The 15394-nt window shown below is 46.0% G+C and overlaps 1 protein-coding gene across 2 annotated transcripts in view; it reads left to right on the top strand.

Moving 5' to 3' along the window:
- LOC133345070 (SH3 and cysteine-rich domain-containing protein 3-like) overlaps positions 1-8723 on the top strand; it is a 32441-nt gene extending 23718 nt beyond the window's left edge. Inside the window, exons 11-12 of one of the 2 annotated variants that reach the window (XM_061555519.1) lie at positions 2225-2372; positions 3279-3291. In XM_061555519.1, the coding sequence (XP_061411503.1) occupies positions 2225-2323 (99 nt within the window). In that variant the 3' untranslated portion in view covers positions 2324-2372; positions 3279-3291. Of the gene's footprint in view, positions 1-2224 lie in introns of both variants that reach the window. The other variant, XM_061555518.1, reaches the window with a different exon arrangement.
- The last annotated feature ends 6671 nt before the right edge of the window (positions 8724-15394 follow it).

The following is a 15394-nucleotide window of genomic DNA, read 5'->3' as shown; positions in this document are numbered from 1 at the left end:
CTGCAGGCTGCCCCGAAGTGCTCACAGCTCAGCCGGTTTCGGAGTCTTACTCACAAACCGACCCCTCACCTCCAAAATGCTGGATTTCAGACCTGCACTGCAGCTTCATAGAGGTATACGGCAAAGGGAATAAATTGGTCAATTGTCGGATACGAAGCGACCACACCTTGTGCTTTGTGTTCGCAAATGAGTCGACGACAAGAGGCAGCAGCAGCAGCATTCCGCTCGTGATAGCAAGGGAGGGCGCCAAAAATAACTAGACTCTAGTGTGGCTCTTTCTCGTGACAGCTGCCACCGGCAGAACGCTCTGCCGTTTGTGCGATTCAGACCTCCTTTGTCTACGGCGCAATTTGCGGCAAATGCAAAATGGTGGAAGATCCACACACATTTGTTGATGTTCCAATGCCAATCTAGGGCTTTGGCTAAGCTGCCTTGTGAAGTCTGTGTTCCGTTTTTGCTGCCTTTCCACAATACAAGGAGCTTTTCTCACATTTTCGGTGGATAAATTTCTCCCGGTGATTTATTTATGTAATTAAAGGCAGGACTGCACGAACTGAAAAGAAATCTCCAATGCGCTTTCTGTGTGTATAAATAATCTGAAAAAGAATTTTACCTTCTGTTGAAAAAAATATCTGCAAATGAATAAATGCAGCGGAGTTAACGACTGTTTACAATGTCATGTCACGCGAGCGAATTTAATCAACAGTGGAACTCCTCATTTGTCATTATCATTAGCTTCGCTATATTGAACGTACATTTTTCGGCAGTTTGAAGGCGGCAGCGGCTACGTGGACGTGCCGTTCCCGAGTCATCTCTGGAATCCAGGAAGGAAGAGGAAAAAAACAATTTGTGCGGCGGGTGATGCTGTTGGGGCATGGCGGCCAGCCAGGGAGCACGGAACTTTCCAACTTTCGCTCCGTGTTGGTGGCCAACACTTTGCGAATTCCACTTGGGGAGCCAAAGACTCGTGGCTCGAGGAGCAGGAGCCCTTTCTTAGGTGGAGATTGCTGCATTTGCTTAATACAACTCCTATTTTGCTCTGCCCACAAGAGACCATTTTCATTGGCGAAGACATGAGAATGTGTCTTGGAAAACATAAACCGCCACAGCATAGGGCATGGCATACACACAGACCATCAGTTGTACGACGCACCTGGAAACGGTAGCAATTAAGTTGCAAAACAAAACCAATCTATCTGGAAAGTTTGAGGAACGTTCCCTTGGCTAAATGGCGCAAGCAGAACCCTCTGGAAAAAAAAATCTTTCGAGAGTAAATTGAGGTTGTCCTCGGCAAATCGAGAACGATCATTATCGGCACAAGACATTTTTTTAACTAAATGCCACAAAAACATATTGGTAGGGAAAGCCGTCACACATTTACGTAGACGTTGTTCTGTTTGTGCTTTTAACCATACGTGCGTAATGGAGGAAGTGTTCACGGTTTGAACATTTTTTGGCTGTAAAAAAACATTCTGACGGTTAATATTTAATGTACATCGTTGGGTATGACACCCACGCACTGTTATGGCGCTCGTGCATTATTGAATGCTTCGCCCACCTGCCCATTACACATAAGAGCATTCGCTCATGCCTACAGGCTATTGGTGGAGACATTGGACTCTTGGAAATGTAAGCCTCAAATGAATGCATTAGTTAATGAGAACTGGGAGAAAACTTTTAGCTATGGGAAAAAAAATTCTAAAACGGTAATGACTATTTGTATAAATATATTTGAGTTGACGGATTAATGTGGTGTGATATTTATTTTGTAAAAGAAAGTTCAGTTTTTGACATTCTTAAATGTATTCAGGCCTCTGTTGAGATGTTTTACTTGTTCAATTCCAAGAAGTGTTTTGCATGTAGGATAAAATTGGGGTGCCATTAGCAACCCCACATGGACGAGGAGATTACAATCATTGGTTCGCACAGATGGGTTCACCAACGCTCTTGTTGCATATATCAATGTGTTCGACATTGTTGCAATACAGAATTGTGAGAGGTGGCAGTGGCTTGGGGAGGCCTTCATCCAGCAGTGATATTACCATGGCCAATGTTGATGATGTTTTCCACAAACCATTGCCCCCAAGCAGTGGCTAACATGTGTGCAGCATCGCGGTAGCCAGCTATACATTCTGTGTGTACACACGCGGTGTTCCATTGGTTTGCTTCCCGGCGTTGTCACTCATGATGACGCAATGCCCCTGCGACCTGCGTGCCCTGACAGGTGTGCGTGGAGAAGGGCGAGGAGTGCAATGGCTTCCTCAAGGTGACCAGCGGTCGCAAGTTGGGCCTGGTGGCCCTCGACTACCTGGAGGAAATCTGACGTCGTCCGCTGCGTCTTCTGCACAAGGAGCTCCTTGGCCTGTCAGAGGGTTGTCCGGTTTGCTTTATAACCACCGCGGTTATTCTTCATTCTCGCACTGCATGCTCAGTCCCTACGAGTTAATTTATTTGCACGTGTGCTACGGTGCATACTCGCCTTCCGTGCTGCTCCAGACGATCATACAGGTGCATGCACTAAAGTTCTTGTGCACATATGTACATCCATCCGTCAGTCTGCAAGTGAGCGAGGCGCAGGCAAGGATGCCGTCTGCTCCGCCGACAAGTGCGAGGCAAAACACCGTATGGCTGTTCGGTCCGGGAGTTGGTGGCTGAGCGATGCCCAAACATTTGACCCGTGACCATGCTTGTCATTTGAGAGGGTGGCAGCGAGGGTGGCAGCGATAGAGGAGCTGTTTTTTTTTGGTTCTGGGGTAGCAAGGGACTACGGATGATTGTGGCTCTTTACCACTGCAGTGGACTGGGGACTCGTGAAGTCTTTGAGAGCCCATTTAAGGACGTTGGTGTCACATATCCGCACGACTCGCCCACCGACCCCAGCCCAGACCCATGAATGCTCAGGCTGCCTCAGCTGTTGCTTGCAGATGCTTGCTGCTGGTGATATAGGAAAGATCAAGCACAGGGTATTCTCAGAGGCCGTGGCACCTCCATCCACGCCTTATGTTTCCCGATTTTTTTCGAGGTTTCGCTGCAGTAGCCCACAGTGTTCGTGGGCTGCTGTGTCGTTTTTTGAATTTGCCGTTTTCCATAAACAATTGTGAAACCTGTTTGCAAGCTCTGCATGCGATGTTCTCATATACGATTCTTCTTACCTATAAAAGATGCCTTTTCGGAAATACACTTTTACTCTTAGCAATATCTTGAGATGTTTTGCTTTCATGCAGGGATGCTGTTTTGTACTTTTCGTCTGTCCCACTGGCCTCTGTTGTCTCGTACAGGGTTCTTCGTGATCGCGGGAGCCTTTGATCGGTGTTGGCGCATCGTCCTTGAAGGCCAGATCTGGCACATTCGTCATATTTGTAATTTCCCACTGCGACGGCCACGAGCTGCATGAGTAAGAGAAAGGAATTGACATTTTTTGAAATTACATATTCTGCATGACATTCAAAGTTAAACTATCATTGCCCAAGAGCCGTGCACGGGGCAGTTCTGCATTTACGGTCTCTGCTCGCTACGCGATTACAGAACGAGGGCACTGCGCACAATTGTCGAAGCTTTCGACGTGAAGTCAAAGCTGCTTCAACTTCATCTCACTGTTGTCAACATTGGGTCGGCATGTGACGATATGTTGAATGTAGTACCTCCCAATGGCTGCATGGTTTTATGTAAACCAATGGCATCCAACCGTACACGAATGTAACACAATTGATACTTACAGTACATGCTCCGCGTGATTAATCAATTTCGATTACACACAGGCGCAATGAACGCCCCCTACTGGTGGACAAATGCTCATTTGCAGGCCAGGTGGTCTGTCACTTTGTGCCCACAGAGATGAGCTGCAGCCGGTGGGGGGGGGGGGGGGTATTCTCTTTCAAATGCGTTGATGAGAAGTAAAATAAAGTGACTGAGATGTCCCGGCCTATAGGAGGGCACCAGACGAAATACTAAATCCTCATAGTTTTTGTTGTGAATGTAAGACACGGGATTTAATTGACACAAGAATGCATTCCCGCTGCCCTCCTCGACTGATAGCGAATTACTCAGCAGCTGGATGGTTGGAGGGGTGTTCCTTGTTGCCATCTGTTACATTGTCCACGTTCTGTAGCTGGCTCACAATTTCTCCGGGGGGGGGTGTTGAAAAAATAGCTACCACTTTGTGGGAAGTCAACAGTGGTTGTCCAATGGAGAGCTTAGCCCTACCCAAACGGAGTACCGTGGACTTTTCACATCACTAGAGATGAGCAACAGCTTCCAGATTTCTTTCAAGCCTTTTGGGTGAATGCTTCGGACCTTCCCGGTGTAATATCACGAGAAGATGCTTTGTGCTATTTCTCTCTTATTTAAACGGTTTTGATTTAAGCAACTAGTGCTACCGTGTTGCATCTGATTTTGAGACGTATAAAAACAAGCCCCTTTGCTGACATGTCTTATACATGTCTATATATTTTTTATAACTGATAAATTAATCAACAAAAAAAACACTGAAGAGTCACGTGCGTGTTATGACCCCGTAAGGCTGTATGTATTTTCTTACGTTTTGAGCTGCCGATGCAATTCATGTTTTATTTATTACCGATGGGGGGTTTTAAAAGTTTTGCATTGACAAACTGTTGTGTTGCAATAATCGCTTGCTGAAATTTAACGAGCAAATGCACCAAAATGTTACGCATTTTAATTTTACTTTCAAATGATATTTGCAAACTTATTTTTTTAAAACCGAGTTGTGTTATTGCGAACTGAATGGCCTTCTTTGATGTTAATTTGCACAGCGACTTATAGGGAGCTCGCCTTCTTCATGATCGTCCTCATCATTTTCGTTGTAGATTTTTTATTTACGAAGCACCCGTTGGCAGAATCCACAAAGTGCACATCACATGGCCCGTGCCTGGCAGAGCAAACCACATCGCGAAGACTCGAGGGGGAACGCCCTAGGTGTCAAAGGCGTGGTGAAATAACTTTAGCGGGCATTTGCGTTTGACCGTGAGCACGTTCACCTCATACGCCTGCATTGTTCAACACGGAACGTCACGAATGCTTTAATGTACGCAAACCGATATAATGGAGTTCTGCTTATACTTACAAATGCGTTGACCTCATTCACTGTCGACAATAAGGACAAAGCTGCGGTGATCGATCTTGTGAAGGCGATTTGTGCTATAACCTGCGCGCTGCCCTTTGCTGGGCGTAACAATGGGAGTAACAATGGGAGTAACAATGCGATGTCCGCCCCCTCGGTGTTGTTTGACGCCACTCTATGACAGCAACGGAGGATGGTGCTGCAGCAAGTCTGCTGGTTCACGGATGCATTTGCTTGTGAATGCGCTACTCTTTCGCCTCCATGTGCAAATTCAGCCCCTTCTCGGACATCTCGGCCATCTCCTTATTTTATTTAATCCGCCAACGTAGTTGCCAGTTGCACGTCTCGCTGCAGCGTCTGCAGCGAACAAGACGTGGACACTGAACGGCACCTTCATCTCCCAGGGTGGCGTGGTTTTTTTCAAATGCGTATCTGCAAAGCGTCACTCCGCTGAGTGTAACACTGGAAATGGGGGACACTGCGGAGTTTTGCTCTCAACACACCGGCGTGCTGCTGTACTAGTAACGAATTGGCATGTTCTGTTTACGTGACAAACTTTACTAATTGGCTGTGTCGGGTGGTGGCGGGTTTAACAACACATTTATATTTACGCGATCTAACCCCCATAAAAAAACATGTATTGTGTATGATATTGGTCGCGAAAGCCTACGTGTTACACTGACTTCTGGGTTGTTTTGCGCTTTGGAGGGCATGTTAACCCAATTTCCTTCACGTGCGGGTGGAGTTAAAATTAAAAACAAGGCACCCGTCCGGCCGTGAGCTGGCAGACTGATGGCTGCCAATCACACGTGCTGAACACGAAGCATCCACGCGACCACGGCCCACATCTCCGGATTATGTTATCGGCAGCAGCTTGCTCAGCCGTGTAAAGATCGCTCCCGCACTAGCAGGTGCTCGTGCTGAATGATTGCGTGGCTATTCACACTGACGCGAGGGGGCTGTGCAGGAGGGGGGGCGTTGGAAGGCTTAGCTCTGAGACCAATGTCTCCGTGGTAATGTCAGTCTTTCCGAACCATTGACTGACAAGAGAAAATTACTCGCGATGTTTTCAATCAAGAGGCGCACTCAAGCAGGTGGGCAAAAGGGGGAACTTCCTCCTCCCCACCCCTCCGTCACCGAAAAATGACATTTTTCTTTAATAATTGATGAGTGGAGTGTTTTTCATCTGATTTGGTGCTCGTGGTAGGAAACCAATTTGCACCCTCTGAAATGTTGGTCTGCATATTCCGCGGTTGTAAATGTAACTAAGCTCAGCATCTACCACCCTACTGGTCATTTCTGTCCAACTGTAAGTCTACCGTCATCCTTTATGGTGTCACGCAATGTTGTCGTCAATGCTGTCAATATATCTGATTGTGAGTCCATCAGTGCTTGATGTCGGCGTATTGACCACTCCCTACTGAAAGCTTTAGAGCGTTCGTTTTATGTTGCCATTCGGCCATTGGCAGCGAATTCCACACTGGCAATGAGCAGCGCGTTTATGCCATCTCGGTTTTTGGCTCCAAAGGGAAATCCTCGTGGTGCTTGTTGGGATTCCGATTGCAGGTGAAGAGCTCGGCCATTGCCTGAATAGATGGTGTTGTTGTTGTTGTTGGCGGCACACAAGGCCTGCCCGTGGGCTTTGCGTGGAGGGGTTTGTGTTTCAGGGAGGGGACTTGCTTGCTGCGTTTGTCTCATTTATTTTTTACTAAATACAGACAGGCATCCATAAAAGATACAGGGCATACAAACAATGGCCCATTCGAGTTTGATGCATGGTGAGCTGCACTGGCTACATATTAAATACAGGATCACGTATAAATTATGCCTACCCGTCTGCAAGAGTCACCATCAATCTGCTCCATCTTTTATCGCCGACCAGTGCGTACCAGCTTCAACAGACCCAAATCGACTCCGACTACGATCCGCGGCTCGCGGCGACCTGCAATACCCACGTGTAAACCTCGTGCGATACGGCCAGCGCAGTTTCGGGGTCTCTGGCCCAAAGACCTGGAACACACTACCAGCTCATGTTCGGGATCCATCCCTGAGTCTGAGCTAGTTTTCCACAACAGACTCAAAACAGTGTTGTTTCAGAGAGCCTACTTCAACGTGTGATCGATGCGCATTCGTGATGGACTGGACTTACGATAGTGCGCAATATCAAACGTTCTTACTTTTTGCGCAGTATACAGAAATATAAATTCCAGTTATTTTAACAAAAATAATAACAATGTTATTTCAATGCAATAATTTAGCTTGTGCTAATACCTGTTACAATTTTTTTACTTTGTGCTGTTACGAAATATACATCTTGTGTTTACAGAATTTGTGGCTTTTTTTGCAGGGTGGTTTGATATATTTATTTAATATTCTATTTTTTTTGTGAAACAAAACACTATGCATATTTGATGTAATTTAAAAGCGTGGATTATGTTGTGTTTCTGATTGATAATTCATTTGGTAACTTTATTTCTTCCTGCCCTTGCTGTGCGTAAAGATGCGGGTTCTTTATTGCGAACTTCGTGAATGTGGCACGGTCTGAACGACGCCCCCTCAGTGATGCTGACATTGTGGCAACAATACCAGCGATGCACTCAAAAACGGCGTGCACAACACACGGTTACAGTTGACCAGGAATTATCTTGGAGTGGTGTCTTTAAGAGCACTCAGTGTCAAATCTCATCGCAGTGAACAATTTGAACACATGCAACAGCAGCGTCAAAGCTCTCTCCACAATGTTGCTGGCAAAGAGAGGTATTGGGACCTATGCGCCTGTTGTACTCCTCAAGCAGACACTTTGTTTCGCAATTTAAACTTGTATGCACTTTGGAGCGGTTCATACATTTTGAAAACATCTAAATGCACTGAGAAAAAAATTTGGACATGAAAAAGCTTCGCTATAATTTTCTTTCTTATCTAATTACGTCCATCAATTTGCACCCGTGCATTGCATCCTGACATACGTTCCCAGCCTCCGATTGCTTGTTATTCCAATATTCATTCATACCTGGCCACATTTTTTCAGCGCCATTTCAAAAGCGATCCCCGAAGGATGCTCAACTCGGCAACTCAGCGAGTTTGTAAAGCGGATATAGATTCTGCTCATTGACCCGTGGATACGGTGCATTGCAGCCGTCCGTCCGGCCGTTTTGTTAAATCTCCACGGGAGTCGTTGTAATGTGCCACGTTGGGAACACGATGTCTTCTGTATCTCAACACCACTACTTGAGCTCCATTATGAGTGTTGCTACTGTCAGCACGCTTGAGTTAACGCACGCAATTGCCCCTTCTTGGGGGTTAACCTCCCCTTAATTTCACCACCGCCCGAGGGGGCCCAGTTTGCGTCAAACAACGCAACCCGACTGTCAGTGTTCAGTGACTCGGACGGAGATCGTTTTGAATCTGTGAAAATCAGAGCAGAGGCCTGCAACGCTGCCTGTGCCATCGTAATTGTTGTCATCCCGCTGTGCCACGTACACCCCTCTGTTTGTGCCATGCGTTGGGCAAAAAGTGCAAATGTGTCTGCGCTTTGATTAATTATCCCTGACGGGAAGGGCCGAGGGAGTGATGCATGCTGGCATGTTGTACAGCTAGTGCTTACTAATAATAATAATAAAGCATCAGTTTGATTGTAAAATTACGAATGGTGTTTTCTCTTTTGTGCCCGTCTGACAGTCCTGGCGGCGAAGCGTGGGATACTGTATAGTGTGAGAGATAACTCATGTTGAGCATGTCAGAGATGTAAATCATGAGAAAAGCAACGGTCGTATATACAGGGTCCGTGGTTGTGTCTTGCGATTGCTAAACTGAGGGGGCAATAGGATCCGGAGAGACAAGCTTATCTTGGCTTCTGGACTGCAAGAGGAAATTGCAATAAAAAAATGCACTACAATAAAATTCTGATTTGACTGCTCATAAAGTTCTAAATTCCAATATCTTCAGACGCTGCGCAAAGCAGTTGGACCTGTGCATCACAGGGCAAAGCGAGATGTGTGTAAGCCGTACCTTTAAAGTTGATTTTCAAGAATTCTAGGAATGGCACTGGCGAAAATTAGCAAGTGCTTCAGCGGTTCCATTTCACCTGCACGCCTCCCTGTTCATGGAGCCACCGTGCGAGTTGGATTCCTGTTGAATGTGTGTTGGCACACATCTGTAATGAAGAAACTTAAGAGTTTCGGGTTTATAGATACTGCAATGGTTCTATGTTCGAGACACAGACTTGCAGCGACAAAACTTATCCTGGCAGGAGGCAGTACAACAAATAGGTTGTTTAATATCTATATGTGTTTAGAGTCTGATCTCCCATCATACGTGCTCGACACTGCTTTGTTCTCAAAATGCTAAGAAAAGAAATGGAATTGGTCAAACATCCCAAGCAGGATGATGTCCTTCAATGACAGCCTTGAGACCCAAAGAGGCTTTGCTGTGTGCCTTGTGGCAATACTACTGGTGAGCTGAATTCAGGCGGATATTCTGGAAAACAGCGCTGTTTGTACGACTCTCGTCAATTCTGCATCTTTGCGAGCGATTGCGGCAACGTGCAACACGCGCAGCAGAATCTTCATGGCGGGCGGTGAAAGTGACCGTCATTACGCCGAGTGCCCCCAGGGGACGTCCATGCCCCAGGCTGCCTCATGCCAGAGGTCGCAAACGGGTTTAATTCCTTACCCGTACCCGGGTATCGGGTACCTGATTGCGACCTCTGGGATGAAGCCATGTTGCAGGCGCGGGTGGGTTGATTCTAGGAACTTGAATTGTGAGAAGAGACAAGACGTTGGGAAATGAGTGACAAACAGTTACTCACCAGTGACTCACGGTCTACCCAGCTACCCGTACCCGGCCGCACCAGGGTCGCAAACGGATACCCGTACCCGGTCGTGTACGGGTAGCCGTGTATCGGGTAGGGTACGGGTATCGGGTACCCGGTTGCGACCTCTGCCTCATGCTGAGACGGCGCCAATCCCATGTATATCACCTGCGTGATCGATCGCTGTGCTGTTCGTCTTGAAAGCCCCACACGACTCTACTCTTCCATCAAAAGAACGGGCTTTTATGCACACTCACATAAACCACTCGAAGGTCAACTAATGATATATATACAAGCATTAGTTAGTTACGAGCTTAGAAAACCTCAGCTGAATTACGCCATTCATATTCCCACGATTATTATGGCAGTGCTCGCCGCGCGGTGTGGAGCTGCTTGCCACGCCAGGATTTATTGCGCCTCTCATCATTGGCAGCAGCTGAAAAACCGAGTTCAGAAATTAGTTTTGAACCCCTGCTGCTTGCTATAGGTTGCTCTAGAAGGACGCATCATGCCTGATTCCCATTATCGACAGTGCAACTGGGAACACAGAAATCTATAGCTTTTACGGACGATGACATCGAAATGAGACACGCTCCTAGCCCTTGCGTGCTTAAAAAATAGTTGTGTCATCATATATATACTTTTTTTTTACAAAGGAAACCAGTACATTTTCACCCCCACTATACTGTGTCCACTCCTAAAGGCAGTTAGGTTTCTCCATCCACATAGCTAAATCTCTGTATACAGAAGAAGATCATTGTGTTCGCCCTACGATAGCTTCACTGAATCCCAAGACTCGTTTGCATTCGGGTACTGCTGTGAGAACAAAAACAACCGCACGTAAATAAGAGAACCAGTCTGCTGGCGGTGTACTGCCTGATGATATCTGTTTTCCCACGTCATTCATTAAAACAATACGTATGTGTGCAGTACTGTCTGTAACGTAAACATTTATGCGAACCATGTTTTGTTATTAGCAGGTCCATCACATTGCACATCGTTCCACCGTACAAATTGAATAACTGATGTTAACAGTGGGAGATTAACAAACGCGGTGAATGCAAATGTGCTTGTTAATATTCACAGTGAATCCCAGTGGGACTTCCTCGCCGCCAGACACTGCAGCTGCTGGTCTGCTGCAAGGCTGCGCCGACGAGCTTTGCCCAGTCGCCGCTCGATCGCGTGGCAATTCAGGCTGCAAGAGTTGATTCAACGAGTCCGATATGTCCATAGTCCAAGCATACTACAATTGCGCAACGATGCACGTTAATAAGACGAAGACTGAGCAGCCAATCTTCGAACCTTCGTGAGAGCGTTGAGGGTACAGCACGATGAAAAGAATGACATTGGTAAAATGCCGTGAATAAATGAGTGGCCGTTGCCCTTATTTGTGTGTGTGTGCGCGCCTGAGTGTCGCGCCTCTGCATGCGACTACGGTGCTATTGAAATGCACATCCTTTCCATGATATACCATACCAATGATATCTCCATCGACACCGATGCTGTCGTTTACCATAATTAAAACGGACAGTAGGAACATGTCTTATGTCAGCATTTTTCAACCGGCGAAAATTAATGGCACAACCGGCATTGTATAGATGCTCCATGTGCGGCATTATGCAAAATGTAACACCGAAGGTTGCATGCTACCAATTGGTTTAATTTTTGTTCAACAGTGGTGGCATTATTTGATTTTCAAATGCTGGCACTGTGGCGGTCGTGCATAAAACGGTTGAATAATGCCGTTTTAGGCGATGGTCAGTTAGAACGTGTTGTAGATAGCTTAGTTACTTTCGTCTCTGCTCAATGCGCATTGTTGCCTGCAACAATAGCTAATTAAGGATGTAATTCTGTTATAAGGTGGATTATCATATTGAGGTTTTTGTGTTTTCCGGCTGTGCTTGTGTATAGCTGACAACACATTACAAACCTTTGTGAGATTAAGTAACCCGTCACAACTACCCTTCAATTTTTGTTTTTACAGTTACAGCTTGGCGCAGCAATGGTGAGCTTACAATGGTATATACTTAATGGCATAAGTTTGATTTATGACCACGGTGCAGAGGAGGATGTAGGTTAGATTCTGACCGTGACGATGGCTGCATATTTGGAGTTGATGTGTTCTTTCCCCATGGTCGCGTGGATTTTTCTCGCGATCCTCCGGTTTTGCCCTCAGTAAAATTGTTGAATTTCTCCGAGAACATGAATAATAAATAGCTACGTGCCGCATTACTTGCACTTGCAGCTCTCTCCGGCTGTGCTGAATAAGCAGCATTGCCTAAACTCCATACATTACCGAAAAGTATCCCATAATTAGTTTTAAACAACCCTGTACTGAGCTCACACTTCAATGCTGCACCGAGATCACACCTCCGATTAGCACGGTTGGCTACGTACAGTGAGGGAAAAAAGTATTTGATCCCCTGCTGATTTTGTACGTTTGCCCACTGACAAAGAAATGATCAGTCTATAATTTTAATGATAGGTTTATTTGAACAGTGAGCGACAGAATAACAACAACAAAATCTAGAAAAACGCATGTCAAATGTTTTATAAATTGATTTGCATTTTAATGAGGGAAATAAGTATTTGATCCCTCTGAAAAACATGACTTAGTACTTGGTGGCAAACCCCTTGTTGGCAATCACAGAGGTCAGACGTTTCTTGTAGTTGGCCACGAGGTTTGCACACATCTCAGGAGGGATTTTGTCCCACTCCTCTTTGCAGATCTTCTCCAAGTCATTAAGGTTTCGAGGCTGACGTTTGGCAACTCGAACCTTCAGCTCCCTCCACACATTTTTCATAGGATTAAGGTCTGGAGACTGGCTAGGCCACTCCAGGACCTTAATGTGCTTCTTCTTGAGCCACTCCTTTGTTGCCTTGGCCGTGTGTTTTGGGTCATTGTCATGCTGGAATACCCATCCACGACCCATTTTCAATGCCCTGGCTGAGGGAAGGAGGTTCTCACCCAAGATTTGACGGTACATGGCCCTGTCCATCGTCCCTTTAATGCGGTGAAGTTGTCCTGTCCCCTTAGCAGAAAAACACCCCCAAAGCATAATGTTTCCACCTCCATGTTTGACGGTGGGGTTGGTGTTCTTGGGGTCATAGGCAGCATTCCTCCTCCTCCAAACACGGCAAGTTGAGTTGATGCCAAAGAGCTCCATTTTGGTTTCGTCTGACCACAACACTTTCACCCAGTTGTCCTCTGAATCATTCAGATTTTCGTGGGCAAACTTCAGACGGGCATGTATATGTGCTTTCTTGAGCAGGGGGACCTTGCGGGCGCTGCAGGATTTCAGTCCTTCACGGCGTAGTGTGTTACCAACTGTTTTCTTGGTGACTATGGTCCCAGCTGCCTTGAGATCATTGACAAGATCCTCCCGTGTAGTTCTGGGCTGATTCCTCACCGTTCTCATGATCATTGCAACTCCACGAGGTGAGATCTTGCATGGAGCCCCAGGCCGAGGGAGATTGAATTTTTTTTTGTGTTTCTACTATTTGTGAATGAATAATCGCACAAACTGTTGTCACCTTCTCACCAAGCTGCTTGGCGATGGTCTTGTAGCCCATTCCAGCATTGTGTAGGTCTACAATCTTGTCCCTGACATCCTTGGAGAGCTCTTTGGTCTTGGCCATGGTGGAGAGTTTGGAATCTGATTGATTGATTGCTTCTGTGAACAGGTGTCTTTTATACAGGTAACGAGCTGAGATTAGGAGCACACTCTTAAAGGGAGTGCTAAAGCTCGTTACCTGTATAAAAGACACCTGGGAGCCAGACATCTTTATGATTGAGAGGGGGTAAAATACTTATTTCCCTCATTAAAATGCAAATCAATTAATAACATTTTTGACATGCGTTTTTCTGGATTTTGTTGTTATTCTGTCTCTCACTGTTCAAATTAACCTACCATTAAAATTATAGACTGATCATTTCTTTGTCAGTGGGCAAACGTACAAAATCAGCAGGGGATCAAATACTTTTTTTCCCTCACTGTCGATGTCGGCTTGTCCACGCGTCACCCAAGCAACAGCGGGTTGATGAAAGGGGCTCCACATGGCAGAGAAGAGTGGTTTCTCTGCGGTACGGTGATGAGATGTTGTGCTTTGCTCAAGGTGATCGAGGACTCTTTCTGCTGAGCCATCGCTGGATTGAGCAAGGCTGTAGTAGTTCTACATTACATGGCAGATCATGGCAACAGCGATGATGCGGCTACGACTGAGCTCTCGTGCATTGCTCCTGTTAAAAGTAACGCAGAATACGTTGTCCTGGTTACATTTACACCTGGTGTAAAGTTGAACTCTGGCCAGGCCTCACATCACTGCTAGGAATTCGCATTCTGATATTGAAGGCAGATTAACCATTGAGCAGCTGAGTCAATACTAGACGTAAATTAAATAAAAACGAGCACTTTAACACAAATGTAATTACCCAATGAACAAACATAATACATTTTGAAATGTTCATAAACAAAATGTTCATTTTAATTACATTGTGTAGCCCCAGGTACCATGCTGTCAAACGTCAAGGCCTGACAAAAGACTGAGACTCTGCAGGTAATTCCCATGATAGGCTTCCACCCGACATCTCGTGAATGCCTCTGACAAGTATGATGTTTTGTCTGAAGCAGCAACCGCAACACGCTTTGTTCGCGCGGTGTTATTGGCAGCACCGAGCAAATTGCGTTCCCCGAGACTTAAAATACAAATTCATCAAACAATTATACTTGTCACAATAATGTCAGCGGCTGTATTATTTTTAAAATCCTTTAATATACTGTATCAACATTATTATAGCGGTGTCGACTGCACATGGCGTATGCCGGGATAACGTTTATTAAATAGAGTGGCAGCCACAACATTCTGAGGAAATGAGCTCAAATCCAATCCAGGCAGAACAAAACTTACCCTTCGGTTTTTTTCGGTAAAGGCACGTAGGTAAAACAATTAATAAATAAAATAAAATACATTTATTCATTGTTTTACCTAAGTGACATTACCGAAAAAAAAACAAAGAGTATGAATCCTTGCAGTCACGAAAGCTTCAAATCGAGAAAGAACAAAAATGGTTATGAAGCAATTACAGACCCGGTGGCTTCGAAATTCGCCTGTATAAATTGTTCGTTCACACGTGGACAATTGAGAGGCCAACCGACTGCGCGAGCACGCAGCGTGCGAGCGCTATAACGGCGCTGTTAATGAAGGAGGTGACGAGGTCACTGTTTCGTTTGTGCTGCAGTGCAGGCTTGGAGGAGCCTGCTTGATGTTAAGAGCTGGCTTGGGGAAGAGCTCACGGGGAGGAGGAATTTGCTCGGAGGAGCTTGGTGCTGAGAGACTGCAATTGACGCTGCGGCCGTTCATCCGTCCTCCTCCCCCCCCCAAATGGAACCACCCTTGGAGGGGCCACCAGAGGAAGGAAGCAATGGGCGATTTCCTTTGATTAGCCCTCCTAAGGCACCTCCCCTGCGCGATCTCAACCCGATTCCACTTCCCCTCAACCACAA

Source organism: Lethenteron reissneri, chromosome 21 (genome assembly GCF_015708825.2).
Source record: "Lethenteron reissneri isolate LAM-NWPU_2019-01 chromosome 21, ASM1570882v1, whole genome shotgun sequence".
Taxonomy (NCBI): Eukaryota; Metazoa; Chordata; class Hyperoartia; order Petromyzontiformes; family Petromyzontidae; genus Lethenteron; species Lethenteron reissneri.
Note: the sequence above shows the minus strand (reverse complement) of the source record. Positions and strands in the feature narration are given on the sequence as shown.